The 19,910-nt window shown below is 41.6% G+C and overlaps 1 protein-coding gene across 5 annotated transcripts; it reads left to right on the top strand.

Annotated features, from left to right (window-relative positions):
* Nucleotides 1–4,852: 4,852 nt before the first annotated feature.
* C8H1orf52 (chromosome 8 C1orf52 homolog) lies at nucleotides 4,853–18,789 on the top strand. 5 transcript variants are annotated; one of them, XM_069205528.1, is made up of 3 exons: nucleotides 4,853–5,231; nucleotides 5,675–5,749; nucleotides 17,743–18,789. In XM_069205528.1, exon 3 carries the CDS (start codon nucleotides 17,897–17,899, stop codon nucleotides 18,443–18,445), a length of 549 nt encoding a protein of 182 aa, XP_069061629.1. In that variant the 5' UTR covers nucleotides 4,853–5,231; nucleotides 5,675–5,749; nucleotides 17,743–17,896; the 3' UTR covers nucleotides 18,446–18,789. The 5 variants fall into 5 exon arrangements, with proteins under 5 accessions (XP_069061629.1, XP_069061628.1, XP_069061631.1 ...); XM_069205527.1 differs by having other exon boundaries at nucleotides 5,675–5,705; XM_069205529.1 differs by lacking the exon at nucleotides 4,853–5,231 and adding an exon at nucleotides 5,262–5,337.
* Nucleotides 18,790–19,910: the final 1,121 nt, after the last annotated feature.

Raw genomic sequence — 19,910 nt, forward strand, 5'->3', positions numbered from 1 at the left:
ACCTGGCACATACTCCACATGGAAGTTATACATCTGCAATCTATACTGCCATTTGGCTATTCTTGGAGTAGCGCGTTGCGCACCTGAGGTGGAAAATAATTGCACTAAGGGTTTATGATCCATCCTGACTGTAAACTGTACTCCCACTGATAAGGCTTGAAGTGCACAATTCCCCACCAACATGCTAGAGCTTCTCTTTCTATAGTTGAATATGTTGCTTCAGCACCTCTCGGATTTCATGAGGCAAAAGCTATCACTTCATCTTTACCATTCCTCCGCTGCAGCAATACAGCCCCCAGACCAAGCTGACTGGCATCAGTCATAATTATAATTTCGTCTTTAGTGTTGAATGCCTTCAACGGAATGGCCACTGAAACTTCCTTTTTAATAGCTGCAAACTCCTGCTCACATTCATAGCACCAATCAAATTTAACATTTTTTTTTAAAAGAGACCTGATATTATATGTATTACTGGCACAATTGAGACTGAATCTGGCATAAAACTCAATCGGACCCATAAAAATCTAACTTGATCCTTATTACACGGTGACTGGAAATCTTCAATAGCCTTAATCAAACTCTCCTTCGGTTCCACCCCTCGTTCTGATATTTTGTAACCTAGGTAATCAATGCATGATGTACTGAACTTACATTTGTCTGCACTGAGAACAATCCCTTTCTCATTCAACACAGACAGTACTTGTTTCATTCTCTCGTCATTTTGTTCCTGATCCTTGCCATAGACTAAAATATCATCTTGGAAGGCGATAACACCTTCCATATTTCTGAATAAACTGTCCACCACCCTTTGGAACACAGACGAAGCCGACGCTAAGCCAAATGGCATGCGTCTAAATTGGAACAACCCTTCAGGTGTAACAAAAGCTGTTAAGTGCCTAGAATTGTGATGCAAATTAATTTGATGATAAGCTGAGGTCCTGTCCAACAAACTGAACTTACTAGCATTGCCTAGAGTAGACAACATTTCAACAATGTTAGGCAAGGGATGGCGATCCACCCAAATTTGTGCATTGAGATCACGCAAATCCACACACATGCGAATCGAACCATTGGCCTTACGGGCAATCACTATGGGAGCCACCCAATCAGACGCATCCACCTTCTCAATTATGTGTTGTTCACACAATCTGTCTAGCTCTCTTTTCAACTCCTCTCTCAGCGCTAAAGGTACCCTACGTACCCTATGAACATTAGGCACAGCATTATCCTTCAATTTTATCTTGTGTGCAAAACCCTTCAGCATACCAATTCCATCCTTGAAAACATCAGGAAAAGCATCAACCCACATAGAACATACAGACAACACATGGTTATAATTTTTGATTAAAATTATCTGTTCAGGGTTATTAGGATCCAATAAAATTCCTAAATTGCTTTGATCTTCCCAACCCAACATGCAGGTATCATCCTTAGCTACATACACTACACCTTTAGCCAAACTGCCTTGAAAACTCAATTCAACCTCATACTCTCCCAAGACTTCCACAGGTTTACCCCCATATCCCACAGGCCTAATATGAGACTTCCTAAGCTCAATATGGTCAAAATATTCTTTCCATATCCTCTCACTCAAAAGTGTATAGGGTGAACCTGAGTCAGCCACAACAATGCTCTCACATCTATTAATTAACAATTTGCAGGTAGGCCTCTTAAATTTATTAAGAAATACACCCTCACCGCTACTATCGCTAATTTTAGAGCTACAGGTAACAGTAAGGATTTCGTCCTCCTCGCTAGTAGATGGATCTAACCCACCCACGTTGTCACTATGTAACTTAAGAACTTTATCCCTTGAACCGGACCGCGTCCTGTTAGCGGCCCTACACACCCTTGCAAAATGCCGAATCTTGGAACACTTCTTTCATACTGCCAGGCAACTACTCTCATTACCTAAATGGGAAGAACTACCACATCTAAAACATTCTAGTTTCTTAGAATTCTCCTTCCTAACCAATGTTTCAGCTTTGACATTCATGTGAGTTTTGTTAGATTTCTGTTTAATTAGAGCTACTCTCTGATGTGAATCCTTCTCACTAGCTGTGTTAATCTGTTCCATGAACATAGTGGTACTCTCAATCCTGGTGGCTATCTCCACCGCCTTCTCTAACGTTAAGTTTGGAGCAGACAAGAGAGTTTCTTGTACCTTCTTATTATTAGTTTTCTCAACCAGTTAAGCCCTTATCATTTCATCCTCACACGCTTTATAATCACATGAAACAGCTAACATTCTCAACGCCCCCACAAAGTTTTCAATTGGTTCCCCAGGAACCTGTACTTTCTTGTAAAATTTGTGCCTTTCCATAATGACATTTTTACATGCCTTAAATCTAACATCAAGTGACTTAATAGCAGAAGCATATTCGTTAATTTCTCCATCCCCTTCACCCTCAGCCAATGGAACACAAACTTGGGAAATGTACTTTAAAATTTTGCGACCTTCTGGACCTAAGCAATGACGTAGCACAGCAAACTTTTTTTTTATGAATAAAAGAGTCACCATCAAGAGCGCCCAGATAAGCTTCAAAACGTTCCTTCCACAAATCCCAATCCGCTTCTGATGAAACTGGATCAGGAGAAAACACAGATGGAGGAACGATGGAATGCTGCATAGTTAACGTAAAAAGTGTAAAACAAAGTATGAGTTAATTTAAAATAAGGTGATAGCATTGAATCTATGGTGTGCGTAACACCATAAATTATCGTAACAAAATGAAATGACAAGCAATAAGGTGTGCGTATCACCGCTGAAATGGTCATCTTAAAACTCTGATGACCAAACAATTGAAATGCCAAGGTAAAAGAGCCTCCGAATGACACGCTACAAACAAGGTGTGCGTATCACCACTGAAATGGTCGTTTTAAAGCTCTGAAGACCAAAACAATAGAAATGCCAAAGTAAAAAAGTCTCCGTTGTCTAGAAGGTCAAAATAAATTTCCTAGATGTCACAGCACAGCGGAGCCGCAGTGAAAGCGTCCCCGTTGCTTAGGAGACCAAAATCTGACGAACAAACCAGCTGACACACGCATGCGTGCACAAGGCGTCTCCGTTGCGAGGAAACAGGACTCTGACGGAAAGTCCTGATGACGCATGCACACATGTGCAAAGCAAATAACGACTGTGCGAGGTGTGCGTGTCCTTATCTTAGCGCGCGCCACCAGCACTTACCCTCGCTTTGCACTTCTGCCCTAAAATCCACTAGCAGAAATATGCCTGCAAAAGACAGAAGCATCAGGGCATCCAGCAGAATAAAAAAAGCACATAGCACGGAAGACGTCCGTCCAGTCCATTGCCTGTTGGAAGGCAACCACGATGTCGGAACAGCCGACGGAGCGCACACATGGAGACACAAGCTGTCCTGCTGTCCCTCGTCGCCAGTGAAGGGTTCAAGCTTTAACAAGTAAGTTTATTGTAATCCACAAGCAGGACAGCTCAACAACGCAACCACCTCAGTCGCTGTCCTAACCGTTCTTCCCTCCCATTCTCCTGTTGAGTCCCGTGCAGGAATTCCAGAATGCATTCGAGACTCGACAGAAGAACCCAACAGGGACCCACTCCGTGGAGCGGGGAGGAATGGCGCCTTCTGGTGTAAAGAGGAGACTTTGACCACCAGGGGCAGATATATTGGACGATAAATGACATTTACGCTTCTTCTTTAGAGGTAGAGTGTATTTTTGTGAGGTTGAAGTAGTACACACGCTAGGCATCTTGAGGCTGAAGGTGCATGGGGAAGGGGTCCACCGCCTCTCGATGGTTAATTCCCCCATATTTGTGGTCATGCAGCATAGAGCTGCCATCTGTGCCAAAATCGCAGCTGATAAAGGACACCCCAAGTGTTGTAATTGGAGATTTAGAGCCTCCATAAGAGTGTAGTGCTGTGAATGTGCTGACTGGCTGGCTTCTCCCAGCAGTCCTCTCTTGCCAAAATAAGTCAAAGACTAAGTGAATGCCTTTAAGGCCTTTATCATGGCCAAATTCATGAAGTCTTGCACATGGTGGCCAAGTGCCTCCACTAACCTCTCCTCCATTTGGTTCTCCAGAGGCACTTCTGAAATATCATATATGGTCCTCTTCATTGGCGTAGTATGCCATAATAGCTCAGCTAGGAGGTAAAGAGAAGGTTCAAGGGGGGGAACCCTGCAGCAGGTGCCAAGTCAAAGTTAGAAAGGCAGTAATACAACTGCCTAGCCAGAAACAAAGTGTGGGTGGAGGGAGCCATCTGCTGCCAGAAACACGTATTCCAAATCTAAATTAACTTACCCTGGGCCCAGCCCTCACCGATTATTACAGCCCCGTTGGGCGTTAGATGAGGTCAACATGCTTGCCGGTCACACTAGAGTACGACAAGTTGATCGGAATAGAAAGTATTCCAATTGGACTCGACGCGCATGTGCGTCAAGGGCAACAGAAAGAGGACGCGGTCCTCAACAGAATACGTGGAGAGAGCTCTGCTGGCCTCGCTCCGCTTTACTTCTGGCCCCGTGTTTGGGATCAGAGATCCTAATACACTTGCAGCAAGCGGGAAGCACGCACGATACAATAAAACACTTAGTAAATTAGCGAAATGCAAGCATGTTATAATAAAATTATAAGCATTTAATTGGCTGCTGCAGCAGCAAAGAAAGAAGACAAATTTTGGTGTATAGAACTTATATAGCCTTGGGAAAAGGACATGATTGGATAAGGCTAAGTCTCATAGGGTATGTAGTTTAAGGTTTTGTTACATTTTATTGGCTGCAGCTTGGTCAGAAAAGAGAAAGCATAATCGGAAGCCTCCGGTCTTGCCATAGAATTATGGGCCAGATGTAGCAAAGGGTTTTTCCCATTCTGAGTCAATGGGAAAATGTGTTCGTACATATGGCCCTAAGTGATTCCGGCTCCAGCTCGGCACGCTTCTGCTTGTGTCTGTCTGTTCATGTAAAACAGAGCTCTCAGTGAGGGGCGGAGCTCGGATAAATCTCTCCAAGGACGAGCTGAGTTAAAACCTGAGGAGCGAATTGAGCACGGGGAAAGTGGAGTCCTGGAGCGGTGCAGGGGTTGCTAACGTATGGTGGAACATCAAACATTAGACTTGAGCGACAGGACTCAAGCCACCTATAGCGCCCCCCAGTCAATGTAAATTGGCGTTCCGATTGGCTCAGGATGCTCCCAGGTTTGCAAAATAGTTTTCAAATGTAGATGCAGTCGGACACTTATCATACACCACTGGGAGGTAAGTGTCACGTGGGTGATTTGTTGGGAGCTGACAAGCAGGGTAGCTAACGGCGAAATCTAAATGCGCGCAGCCCCGGACGGCAATCGGCAAAATGGAGGCATGGGTAGGACAACCGAAATCGAGCGGGCTGGAGCACGCATGTGTGGGCAGGAGATCGGCCATCTTACGTGTGGCTGTGCCGCGGAAGGCGCCGATAGGGGTCAATAGCCGAATGCTAGGCGGTTAAAGCACCAATTTATCATTTTGATTCGTATTGTAAGATTTACATAGCGCTTAGTACCCCCTCACCGTGGAAGGTTACTTTGCAGCCTAAGCAGTTATCGGGAGGCAATTATAAGAACCGCTCGCTTCCGAGGCAGTATAGCTTGATTACTCTGGCCAGTCTTGCAGTCTGTAGGTGCAGGCGTTCCCGGGCGCCTCTAACCGCTGATCTGTTTCAGATGTCGTATGGGCGTGTGATTCTTCGGCCAGGTATCATAAGATTCAGCAGTCTAGCTGTGGAGCATATACTGTCGGTGAGGGAAATATAACTGCCTCATTTGCACGGTGTATTTATCTCAGAGTGTATCTTGATTTTAGGTTGCTTCGTTAACGGGCAAATCGATAAAAAGTGAAGGTTCATTGTTGGTCTATTTTGAATGGTTTGTATTTTGAAGTGCATTGGTTTCAGTGACTCTGGTCGAAGCCCTGTCTAGCATTGACATATATATTATTAGACCTGTGTCGTTAGCCAAGACCTGATATTTTGATGACTAATATTATATAAGCAATATACTTGCTTGTAGGGGCTTCCAGTCAGCCCTTTAAATCCACTGGTCTCTTATTGTGTCATTCACATTTTTTCCACCCTCTAGAACACATAGCATGGAGCAGTGCGTCAGCCCGGGTCTTCCATTTTTTTTTTTTTTTACTTCGCTGTGACAGCATTTAGCGCACTCAGAAGGAGCACATTCACACATTAGGTACTTCCCTTTAGTGCCAGGAAAACTTTGGCAATGTATCCTGTTTGAAACGCAATAATAATTCTGTTATTACCAGTTTTTCAGATTGATGAGGGATCGAAAGATGCCCTAAAACCATGGCAAAACAAGCATTTACCCAATCAGAAGGCTGGTGACCGTAGTCAAGCCTACTGACTTTGGCAACACTCGTATTTACTGGACTGTTATTGTCAAATGAGGTCCTGGGTATCCAAAGCCTGCGCTCTGCTGATACTGTCCTCAATTTCTTAAACACTGCAGTGCCAATTTTGTTTAGATGCCTTCAAATCACAGTATCTCATTGCACGTGTATTTCATTGTGGTGAATAAATTATGCCATGCGTCAGGTGATCCTTTATTACCAAAAAAAATGTTTTTATTTAAGGCATGCTGATGTTTGTACCCTATTCAACTGAATATGGTCCGATTTTTAGTTGGGTGACATTTATAATTTAGAGTTTTGAATAGGCCCTCCCTCCAATTATAGGATACTTAACCAGTGAACGTACTGTTCCATGGTTCTGGTTCACGAACTGTTACCTGCACCCTATTCTGAAATAGTTTCCACCATTCTCAGAGAAAAATGCCACCCTGACACTTGACTGGTATTATTCTTTTCTCTTGTGTTTTTTATTACTACAGTTCAGCCTTACTATCTGTGTTATAAATCATTTGATTTGGATCTGTCAATTCTAAAATGCCTTTTTAGAGCTTTCTTCTTGTATTTGCTCTTTTAATGTTAGTTTTCAACTGGCAGAAGCACTGTTTTTGCTTATTATTATTTTTTTTTTTTAAATGTCTTGATGTGGAAATAGCACCAAATCTACTAAATACCGGGCATCTGGCAGTCCGAGTAAGTGTGGGCATATACATCTAGTTAAGTGCCCAGTTCTGCAGGGTATGCACATTTTGTATGTGATAGCTAACCAGAGGTGTAGTCAGCACATTTGGTTTACAGTCAGAAGGGCTCATCCCTGTGCAGAGAAAGTCAGATGGGTCAGATTTGAACCTTGCCAGTATTACAGCATTTGAAGCTCCATCATTTGTGCTTCCCGGAAGAAGTAGTCTTAATATGCTCCCTTTAAAGACATAGGTTATATGTAGAAAAACACCCAAGCGTTCAAAGAGAAAGGACAACTTACTGTTCTTACTCTAGGCCATACATATTTGGGAAAATTGTATTTTTGGATGCATTGCAGTAGCCTCGACAAGGAAGGAACCTCAAAATAATGTATGCCATTGTGCAGCATCTTATTATGGGTGCTAGTGTTTAGGAAGGGCAGTAGCTGCAACGTAAGGAACACTGGCAATTCGGAAGCCAATACAGACACCCGTGCATTCTGTTAGTGCTGCTATACATGTTTATTTATTCTGCCCCTAATTGGGGATGGAAATTGAAACGATTGTCCATCAAAGCCTGACCTCTCTGACATAAGGTCCCAATACCCAAGGTTTTTGATGGACTAGGCTTTTTGAAGTTGACAGGCCGTGCCATCCACTAATTTCAGCCTTTTGGATTTTCCAATATGTGTCTTGTTTTGACATGGTTTATTGGAAAACTGTATTATTGTGGGAGCTTCCAGGCCCTAAACATCATAACAATCATTGGGGAAAAAAAGCAAATATACTTTTTTTGTCTCAAAAAGTACACATTGCCACAATAGTTCCTGGCACTGAGCATAACTTATTTGTGCCAATATGATCTTTTGTATGCTCCCTGTGAAAGAGCAGAATACTGTCACTTAAAGTGACAAGAGCTGATCAATGGAGAGAAGGAGAGAAATTTAGTAAAAACAAAAGGTCTTGAATAACAAATTAGGGGCACAGCTGTTAAGGAAAATCTTAAGTGCATCAATTGTATATCCCCTTGCATCAGTGCAGATTTATGGCTTCATGAGTTCACAAGAATTTACAGAAGTAGGCTAGGAAATCATACTCTTAGAACATATTTAGAAACTGCATTTTAGCACGAGCAAATATGGATATGTAGATTTGCTCATGTTAAAATCTCTTGAGCATTTACAAGTCCGCTTTCCCTCCAACCACTTTTTTCCCCAAACCAGGAAGAAGTTTTACTTCTGTCCTTGTCAGACTAAATTTTCAACTTTTAGCAGTATGGGTAAATATTGGAGAAGTGCTGATGAAAACCCCTAAGGCATGCAAGTTAGTAGGTTTACATAGACTCAAAAGGGCTTTCCAGCACTGGAACTATTGCTTTAACCCTACCCCGGTATGTAGAGCTAAAAAGTGGAAAAATTAAGTAATTGCTAGTTTTCAAACCCTAAAATATTATTACTCCTGGCAAAATCAGAGAGGCTATTACTAGTGCTCTTGCATAATGAGATTGCTGCCATAATCTATTGCTACACTACATGGCACCAAAGGGACAAGTGTATTTTTTAGAGGAAAGGTAGATTTATGATGCAGCCTGTCCCATGGACAAGTAGATATTTTATAAAATTCCGCATCCCTGGTGTGTGTAAGTAACCTCTGTGTTGCTGCCTGCTGGTCTTCGTCCACAGTGCATACTTTGCAAGAGAAATTCATTATTGAGAGGCAAGGTTTGAAATGAGAACTGTTTGAGTGAATATTATTGCTACTGCTATCTCAAAGTTTATTTTAGTCAATTAAAAAATCTACCCCAAGTGTATAGTCCTAAGCATGGTTTTGTGAAGCCATGTTCTGGCTAATCTTTTTGGCCTTTCCCTAGTGAAGTCGCTAATCCTGAACAGTCCTGCTTTACTGAGTGAGCCATCATAGCTGGGTTATGATGCTTATGAGCAAACAAACTTCACTTCTTTTATAGGGTGACCCACCATTCCTTCTACCCCAACGACACATGATCTGATAGTGGTGTCATCTTAGAAAGACAACAAACCTTTTAATCTCTGGTTCTGTTGGGGATTGGAGGGACTGTTTATTAGGTCTCACTTAGTAAATAGTGAACAGCCATGTGTACACTGGGGATTCTTTGCGTTTATGATGCCTGAGCCATGCATGGAAGGCCCCTGAATGGTTCAATAGCCTTACCTATTGAACCGTTTCTGTGCTATACAAGATTATGGTTGCTTTTATGTGACACTGCCGGTGTCCATGTTGGACATGAGAGCTACATGCATGTATTTCCTTTCCTCCTCGCTGAAACATTTGTCTATGTGGCTGGAGATAGATATCTACCAGGGCTACTTTGATACTGCCCCATTTACACCTCCTGAAGGGAACTCAGTGCAACCCCGTTTGCTGCTGTGGATCTATATTTCTCTGGAAATAGCCTGCTGCCAGGAGCCTGTCTACAGAATACGTGAGCTAGCTCAAACTGCTATAATGGACAACAGAGTTCTATGAGCTGATCACTCTGAAGTAATGGGCCTTCCTATGGATTCTTAGAAAGTAGCTGGCCATTTGGTTAGCCAGGCCTGCTCACCAGAAGGAGATGAATACCGACCACTTTAACTAGTATATTGTTCGTTTTTTTTAATGACTGGGAAAGATCTGCAAACCAACCTAAAGGAGAAGTCGGAGAGTCTCTGATGGAAGTGGTACTGACTCATCTTTCATCTACACTAGTCCTGTGTCTGGGGAGCATCTTTGGAACCTCCATGCTAGACGTCTGGAAGAAGGCACAGTTACCTGCATGTTGAAAAGCTGAAGTAGACTTGCCAGGAGGCACGACTTGCTTCACATTCTGCCAGTGTACAGATGCTAGAAGGACCATTGTGTGACAACTTTGTTGGACAGATTCTTGCCAGAGATGTGAGATCTTTTGCCAGGTTTCACGAGGACGCAACACCAAGGACAATTATCCCAGCATTTAAGAGCTGCTCCTTTAAATTCAACAACTGAAATGTGTTCAACTGTTCCAGTCTGAACTTTTATGTGCCCCTGTTGTAATATTTCATCAGCTGTGTTATGGAGCGTTGAGCATTCTTTAGTCACACCATTGACCTGCAGTCCCAGTCTCTTACCTCTAGAAGATCACACAGATTACAGATTTGTTAGAATGTCATCCCTGCCTTTTATGTTTTATAGATCAGTCTGGTGTCACAATTGTTGGCTCAGCAGGCCTGTACTAGTGGACTCCCTGGGGCCACTAGTCGCAGGCAGTGCCATATGGTGTGCCTGTGCTAGTAAGAGTTTCTCTGCTGTGGCTGGTTGATCATAAGATACAGCCCCCACTTTCAAACATTTAGCATGAACTGTCACGCCGTCTAGATGAACTCACCTGTGGCTACTGAGTTTAAACTCCAGTGATTGTGCCACGGACCGTGAGATCAAGTGACTAGACAAGGGTTTCTCATGCTCCCTATCACCAATTTCCCTTGAACACTGGGACAGCTAAAAGGAATTCTTTACTAACTTTACTCTGCAGGCTTTCAGTGATGGGTCCATTGGGAATCATTCAGCATCCTCTTTTGGTTTTGTGGCAAGTACACAAAGGCACTTTCTTGACTACATTCCTTTGGGTCAGCAGAACAAAACTACAGTGGTTCTGGATTATTGGTTTTGGTCTTTGAATGCTCTTTGAGTAACTTTGTGAAACCTTTTTAAAAGACTGACTAGTTCTGGGTGAAGGAGTAATCTGTGCAGACCCTTCGGCAAGACCCAGATCAAACTATAGAATAATCTTGTCCACAGGCCTTACTATTAAATAAAACTAGATTGCATAGTGCTTAGGAGCCCCAAACCCTGTCGTAGTCTTAGCTTTGCCCCAGAAACTGGTAGGCACATTTATTTTCACTAACTTCGAGTGAACCATATATCGCTTACCTATAATAAAGTCCCCTTCTTCATAAAGTGTAAGACTTGTCTGGCCATCAAAATATTAGCTGTTTTTTCATGTGTAGTATACCTTGCCTCTCTACTTTCTGAGGGTCAAGTTCTAAATGGTAATATTTTGGCCTTGTGCTATAGTGCAATACCAATGTGACCCCTAGAAAACCAGTGGTAAACAATATTAATTGTTAAATGTAACCTCCTGTAACCTCTAATTGCCCTCTTAAGGAGCCAATTATTCAGTTGATCCAGATGCCCCCGAGTTCACTGGGCTATTGGCGACACTCCAGCAAGTCGAGGCCTTTATGTAAGCCTTGTGGCACATTTTTGGTCCTTTTTCTCACTCCTTTTGGCATACCTTGGGGTCCCAAGAATATGGAACGGCCTCCAGTCGGGATACCTCTGGCGGATCCATCCTTGATGCTTTTGGATCCCCTCATCTTGCCTTAGTTTCTGCACCAACTCTAGGTCTGACTTCTTTCCGGCTCCAAGACCTTCGTTGATCATTCTTTCATTTCTGGCAATACCAACATTGCCAGAGGGTGATCCAGTGCCAACTCCAATGTCCAACTCTGGACCAAATCCATCTCAAGCTCGACTGAGGGTGCACTCTGACTCCACTCTAGTGCAGCTGACTCATGTTTACCCTGAATCAGACACAGTTCAGCCACTGCCACTGAGCTAGAGGCTCCATCCCTTTTAAGTTCAGTTCGACCATAGTTTACCTCCAAGATATGACTGTGGTGAGGATGGCAATGATTTGTACCCCATATTATGATGACAGTTTATCTATGGACCTACAGGAGGGCAGTGGGCTAGATACTTTCCTTAATGATGTTGTTGCCACCTTCCCCCTTGGGCTCCCAGCAGAAGAGTGCTTCATTTGCTATGTTGATTCGACGGGCAACTTAGATCCTGAACCTAAACTGCCTTTCATTGAAGTTAAAACGTATGTCAGTGTGAACCCCAGTTCTTTCTCTATGACGACTCCTGACTGGGAATAAAAGAGGAATTAGGCATTCAGAAAAGTAATGTTCTTTTTGGCCAGCTGGGCCTTGAGGTCAATAAATGTTGTTTGCCTACTGGGTTGATGGTCAGCAAGATCTTGTCGGTGGTCCCAGAAGAATTGGCGCCTCTGGCTTGAGCCATTTAAGGTGGTCAGGATGCAGCCAAATATGACATTCTTGCTGGCCCAGAAACAGCAGATTGCTTAGGGTGAGCAATTGGCACCAGTGTGTTGTTTCGTGATCCTGCATGGATATGTTCCACAGGTTTCTCAGTAGTTGTGTAGGCATCTCTTATGGATATGCCTTTTGATGGATCCTGCCTCTGTGGTGAAAAAGTTGATGCTTCTGTAGAGCGTTTTAAATAAAGCATAGTGAAGGCACATGTTTAGGCCTCTATACTTCTCCACAACAGTTTTCCCCCACCAGTTTTGACCATTCTGCTGCTATGTGAGGTTGGCTTACAGACAGTGCCAGGCTGCTCTGCAGCACTCATTGTGGCCCTTTTGTGGCCGTGGATCCAGCAGGCACTGTGCAGTTCACTAAAGGCACACTGGTCCAAGTCCCAGTTCCCTGCGCCACGAGCCTCCAAGCCGCGTAAGTTTTTTTCTTTAGTGGCACACACCCATTTTGTGGGAAGATCCCATGCTTTCTCACAGGATGGTAATTCGTCGCATCAGGACAATGCTCTTCCATTTCCTTTCTGGCCGACCACATCTTCCTCCCTCATCAAAGCAGTTATTAGAAGAGCACTTTTACATCTTGCTGCAAGGGGTGCAGCCTCTATTTTCCAAAGGAGCCATTGGGAAAGTCCTTGCCCCTGAATTAGGGACAGGCTGTTACTCCCACAATTCCTTATGCCAAGGAAGGATGGATGTCTCTGTCCTAGTTTTGGATCTTCTCCCTCCAAATGTCTTCCTGCAGAAAGACCTATTCAAAATGCTCGTGCTAGCCTGTGTTCTATCTGCCCTGAAGTCAGGCGACTGGATGGTGGACTGGGACCTGCAGGTCATGTATTTTCATACACTCATCTGGCTGTCCCACAGACATTACCTCCGGTTCAGAGTTGGCCTAAGAATGGTCAGGGGCCACCACTGGATTCCAGTAGGGTAAGGGCCACCACTGAATTAACACCCAGAGTTCCTGTCTTAGACATTTGCCAGGCCGCAACGAGGGTGTCAGTGCACACATTTACAGAGCACTGCTGTCTTGATAGCTAGGTCCAACAGGACGGGCATTTTGCCAGTTTGATAATGCACAACCTTCTGGTCTGAGCCCACTCCATAGACCCTCCACCATAGGAGGCACCGCTTTGGTGTCTATTCTAAAGGTGAGGAATTTGCTGTCAGAAGTATCGATCAGAAGAACAAGTTACTTACCTTCAGTAACACTCTCTTGTGGATTCTGCCAACTGCAGATTCCTCACTGCTTCCTCCTCATTCTGTGGAGAGGCCTTTTTACTATATAAAGAGGTACAAAATAGAGTTCTGTCATTGATACCAACAACTGTTTTGTGCTCCATGTCTGAGGGCACAGAAATTGATGTTGGCCGGCAGTGGTGGCAGTTACACGTGGCTCTGCATGCCGTCACATCCAAGGTGGAACAAAGCCCACAAGACTCTGCCTAGCAGAGCACTGGAGAACTCCTATGAACATTGATGGCTCCAGTCTGGCAGTTGGGAATTGTCTAAAGTTGATGAATGTGCAGTAAGAGTATCCACTAGCAAAAGCATTATGAAAGGTAAGTAGCTGGTCCTGAATGACATCACTTTTTCAGAAATATATGAAAAATATGATTTCAGATTTAGGGAAACAGTACATTTGAAAGAAGAATTTTACATTAATATATTCAGAACATTTTTATGCACATTGGGATGTCAAACATTTTTAAAGAATATGTTTCAATTACCCAAAAACGTATATATTTATGTATAGTCACTGATTTTAAAAAAAACAAAGGCTAAAGTAGCAATCTATTTAGGTGTTGGAATGAGACATGAGCTAATGTTAAACACTGAAATGCACCAGTTGTAGTTTAGTCAACTACCTCTAACTTTTGCCATGTTTCGTTGTTTTCTATTTTCAGGTGTACGTCACAGATAGAGCCCAACTGGCATTCCCACTCGAACGTGTTAAACATTCGAGATCCCACCCAGGAATGCTCAGCAGCTTCCTCTGTCTCTTGGCTATTCCTTTTTGTGTTAAACTTTTAAATCCTGCAAATCCCCACCCTCCTGCCTAAACAAATCATCTTCTTTTACTGCATTTTCCCCTACTTTGTGCCTGAAAACTCCTTTTTTTTCTACATTACCTTTTATTTATCGGTTTGCAATTTAGTACCCTTTTAATAAAACTTAAAAAAACTCTTACTGAAACCAGTGGTGTTTACATTTCTCAGATTCATCCCTAATGTTCTGCATTTAAAGTTTGTTTTAAAATTATCGCTTTTCTCAGTTGCCATTTCAAATGTTTAAGCTAATCGCGGTTCATTACTATGTCCACTATTTTTACCATGGTCTTTACTTGCTTGCTAAGGCAATAATTCATCTTTATTTCTTGGGTAAGATATACTAGAATTTTGTGAACATTTTCAGTGATTACGAGAAGGGAAATCCTCTACATGATGCAGAGCTACACATGGATAATGTCTGCACTGCCCTGTTAGTTTTCTGACTAGGCTTTGAGTCGTGATTACAAGAATTGCAGGAACACGATAGTGTAGGGACACTAGTCAATGGCTCTTGAGACTGTGCTGGTACGGCTAATTGCTTTGATGTGGGTAGGCATACTATGGTTCTCTGTGGCATTTAGAGCTCACGTGCTGATTTGAAAATGGAAAAGTTGAGCTGCTAGGTATGAGGAGTGGTCAGACTATATAGATCGGTAACTTTCAAGAATGAGACTGTTTTCCTCCAAGGGATTCCAAGTGACATCACATAGACAATCTCTGTAGCACTTCGGTTATCTATAATGTCACTTGGACCTTTTGAGGTGGAAAACCCAACCTTATCAACACCTACCTATCTACAGTTGTAATTTATGTAACTCCCTCCCTCCTCAAGTACTCGTTCTCATCGCAGCTGATCAAATGAATGAGATCCACAGTTTAAGGAGTCACTGGGAAGCTATGCACAACATGATCTTTCCTTTAGACATTTCTCCCTAGCTGAACATTTTTAAATATACATTTATATAAACATTTACCTGGTTTCATGCCATCCAACCAACCTACCAACACCACCCTCCCTAATTTAAAAAAAAAAAAAAAAAAAAAAAGCTTGGTACCCTGTGACTGTTCCCCGCTACACTTTGTGGCCTTCCTCCCTACCTAAAGCACACGATGACCTGAGATCTGGCTCCCACTGTGACAGAGTTTCCATGAGAGCTGCTTTTCACTGCTGCTTGAAATTCCCCTATCAGAGGTGTGGAATTCCTATAGCCCAGCACCCAGGAAATATTGTTCAAGGAAAACAAGTTTTCATATTTATTTTGTCCTTGGGACAGGTAGGCCCAACCCTCTGCAGTGCAAACCCTTAGGCTGCCAGTTTACAGGGAAGGGGGCTGCAGTTGAGGTAATATTTGTGTTTCTATGTTGATGCTGTTCAAACTTGTATTTATGGTAGATTAAGGCAAAGCCTTTATTATAAGGATGAGCACTGTAAATAAATGTAAGCTCAAACCGCACTACTGACATTGGTTCCAGTGAAAAAATGTGTACACACGTTTGAAAAGTTCAAGCATATGAGGCTATGTATAATTCTCCCATAATATGCTCTCTGATTAGATGCAAATGTTTACAGAGCTTGTCAGTAGGACTGGTGATTTTTTTTTTTTTTGTTTGCTTTCAAAATAAAATGCTCAGAAAAACAATGCAACTAGGAAAATAAGTTTTGCTAAATTACTGTGAAATTTTAGATACCATGTCTTTGAAGCTTCATTTAGTAAAATGTGATGATGCAAGCTAGTATTTCCAAAAATATATTCATAATAGTAAATCTGTGTAACCAGTTTCAACAACATTATTTAAAACATGAAAATAAACAAGCATTGGCAAAGCCAACAGATCTGAAATTGGTGGTCCGTCTTTTGCTTTTGCCATTGTGGATCTTGTTTTGACATAGCTTTTGTAAAACTTTATCATTGTAGGAGTTGCCAGGCTCTCACCATTGTAATAATAATTTTTCCAAAATATTCTTTGGTCTTAAAAAGCACACATTGCCACAGTTCTTCCTGGTACTGAACAAGACTATTTTGTGCCAGTCTGCTTCTTGTGAAAGAGCAGAATGCTATAACTCACCGTAAAGCCAGCTGATAGATGGCTAGAGCAAAATAGAATTTTAATAAAAACTAAAAGGTCTTGGTTAACATCAGACCTAATTAGGGGCCCAATTCTTAAAGTCACAAAAGTGCACCCATGGTATATGTTTTTGCATTAGTGCCAAATTATAGCTTTCAAGAATTCGCAAGAATTTATAGAAGTACACCAGGAATTCATACTCCTAGAAAATATTTGTGGACCGTATTTTAGCACGAGCAAATTTGCATGTGTAGATTTCCTCAAACGAAAATATATTTCACATTTACAAGTTCACTTTCCTTCCAACCACTTTCCCAATCCTGGAAGAACTTCCACTTCTGTCCCTGTGAGGAGTACATTTCCAACCTTACTCAGTATGGGAAAATATTAGAGAAAATCCTTAAAACATGCAAGTTAGTAGGTTTGCACAGACTCAACTGCATTCCAACCGTGGAACTATTGCTTACTGCTTCTTCCAGCCCCAGTATGTCAATCCTCAGAAAGGGGGATAAATAAGGAAATTGCTAGTAGTAAAGTCCTAGTATAGTATTAGCTCTGGCATAATAAGAGAGGCTATTATGAGTGTTGTTATATAAGGATATTGGTGCCATAATGTGTTGCCTCACTACATGGTACCAAAGGGACAGGTAGATTATTATTATTATTATTATTATTTTTTTTTTTTCTCCTCACTGGACAAGTGGATTTATGAAGCAACCTGTCCCATGGACAAGTATATATTTTATTAAATTCCACACCCCTGCCAATTGTAAAAGGTCTAGATAGACCCAAAGTAACGGGAAAGTGGTTGTTGGAGTTCACCCACCCCTCTTGGTTTTCAAATACCAGAGATAGCTTGCAGACAATGAACTATCCTCCTCTGGTCTTAGGCGACCAGGGAAGGTAGTGGATCAGTGTGCTCTTGAATATAGGCCCATGATAGTCTTAGTTAACTATCCTGGTTTTATTTTCTGAGCCATCATGGCTGATCAAATACTTTTTAACCTTGTGACTGTTCTAAAGTTAGTTGACGTGTGAATGGACATGCCCTTTAAACAACCTCTGTAAGAACAGCTGACCAGGATGTATTTAGAACTAGACTTTTTTTGTGATTTAACCATTATTAATCCACAAAAACTGTTCTTATATCCTTATACATTTATGTAATGTAATCATTTTGTGGTGTGACATTTTGGTGAGCAAAATGCTACTTTTTCATGTTTACCTCAGCTGTGTTGAAATAAATTTAATTAGTAGCAATCAAATTATTAATACATTTGAAATCCAGCTAAATAGCATTACTATCCACTGAAACATTACAATATTATTGTAAATTAATGATGAAATGTATTTTTAATTTACTGCAGTAGCATAATTAAGGTTGTTTGTATTTTTTGCTTGTATCCTCCCCAACCTCATCCATTTTTTTTTTTCATTTCTTATTCATGTGTTAGAACTGGAGCCAGGCCTTTCTGGCCAGAGACCGCTGATGGGGACCTGACTGAAGTCAGTGGTGATAATCCCGGATCAGTTCTTCCTGGACTCATCCCTCATAAGCTATTTGTGATTGTTGAATTGTGTAGTACATTTAGCCTTTGTTGGAATGCTATGGCGAGGGAAGAGAAGGATCCTTTAAGTTATTTTGCTGCTTACGATAGTAGTTCTGATTCAGACAGCAGTGATGATGCATTGAAAAATTCAAAACGTGAGCACGACAAGTTGAACAAGACTGAAAGTAGTAGAGCAGCCTCCAAACAGCTCTGTACTGCTCAAGGAGATGGGAGTAGCTTACCTAAACCAGACGAGCTCTTCCAGACAGTGTCCAGGCCATCATTTCTCTACAACCCCCTTAACAAGCAAATTGATTGGGACCGATGGGTAAAGAAAGCGCCTGAGGAGCCGCCTAAGGAGTTCAAAATCTGGCAGACAAATGCTGTGCCGCCACCAGAGGTTTACCAAACCGAGGAAAAAAAGGCACCACCTCCCGAGTTGGATATGGCTATAAAATGGTCTAATATATACCAGGACAATGGTGAAGATGCACCACAGAGTGCAAGTAAAGTTAACTTTTTACCAGACGAAGAAAAAGAGGTGGAGACTTCAGATGTAGATGATGTTGATGAACCAGCATCTGCTAAAAAACGCAAGCTTGATTGATGAGCTGGGAGAGGAAACAAAACTGATTTTAAAGTTTTTAGAAATGTAAAACTACCCTTGATTTTCAAAATGTCTTCCTACTTCATGCTACTATTTTCATACTAATTGAGTAAGGCAGTTTAGTAATATTCCTTTTTTTGTAGTACAGCTTATTAGTAACCTGGAACCCTTCTTGCTGCAGTATGAAGGAAGAAATGTTACACGGTTTAAGCACCCGATTACTTGCTAGAGGAAGCTAAACCGTCTTCATTTATTTGGATTATCTGTATGTGAACTATGAAATAACTAATTCTCACAATATAAGTTCTAAGGAGAAGAAATAAATATGTTTCTACAATAAGGCAGTATGTTGTAATATATTTTTCTTCTGTTACCAAACAGTGGTTTGGGGTCCTGAAGAAACCTGCAATTGAGCGAAGGCAACCGGTCTCAAGGAAAAACTGCTGTGTTTGTGTTTTTGTTTTATCCAAAACTCCTTAAGTCTTAAAGAAAAGCATAGACACCAAAGTGCAGGGTGCGCTTGGCAGATTTATTTACGGTGGCTTCACCAAGGCGTTTCGTCCATAGGCTTGATCCCCACATATATATATATATATATATATATATATATATATATATATTAAATGTCCCAGAACATTCAAATGAAAATATTGCCGTAGGTATCTGACACTGAATGGTGTCGCTGTATAATTTATTTCAATTACATTAGTCAAGGTTTTTTTTCCCCAAATATGTTCACATTTGTAAGTTCTTTACTAGTTTTTTCTGTTGGTCTTTTCAAACTCTTAAGAATGTGTTTATCACCCAAAATTTAGTTTTTTGTTATGGTTACTGCTTGGAAAGTAGGCTGTGCCCCAGTGCTCACAATATTGGTATACACAATTGTTTACATTCACACATTAAGAACTGTTTTAATGAAAAATATTCCCAATATTTTTAATTTAATTCTTATGAGATGTGTTTTTGTTTACATGTTTTGTGTTTTCTTTGCTTTTGTTTTTTAACTCCTTCGCAGCCAGGCCTTTTCCCCCAAGCAATTCATTTGCTGAAATATAAAGAGTTAAAAATAGGTATCAAGAAAGGCTTTGTATTCCCAAAATAGGCACAAGATAAGGTGTTGAGGAGCAGTGGTTATTTGCACATCTCTGAATTCTGGGGTGCCAATACCAGCATGTGAATTACAGGGCATTTCTCAAATAGATGTCTTTTTACACACTGTCTTATATTTGGGAGGACAAAATGTAGAGAAAGACAAGGGGCAATAACACTTGTTTTGCTATTCTATGTTCCCCCAAGTCTCCCGATAAAAATGGTACCTCACTTGTGTGGGTAGGCCTAGCGCCCGCAACAGGAAATGCCCCAAAACACAACTTGGACACATCACATTTTCCCAAAGAAAACAGAGGTGTTTTTGCAAAGTGCAAGTACGAAAAAAAATAATAATAATCCCTGGTGTCTAATGGTT

This window comes from Pleurodeles waltl, chromosome 8 (genome assembly GCF_031143425.1).
Source record: "Pleurodeles waltl isolate 20211129_DDA chromosome 8, aPleWal1.hap1.20221129, whole genome shotgun sequence".
NCBI lineage: Eukaryota > Metazoa > Chordata > Amphibia > Caudata > Salamandridae > Pleurodeles > Pleurodeles waltl.

Coding starts and splice junctions, on each gene's coding strand:
- C8H1orf52 (XM_069205527.1), top strand. CDS start 5,198: ATGCAGTCGGACACTTATCATACACCACTGGGAG. Junction 5,232..5,674: donor TTATCATACACCACTGGGAG/GTAAGTGTCACG, acceptor GATCTGTTTCAG/ATGTCGTATGGGCGTGTGAT. Junction 5,706..17,742: donor GCGTGTGATTCTTCGGCCAG/GTATCATAAGAT, acceptor TTCATGTGTTAG/AACTGGAGCCAGGCCTTTCT.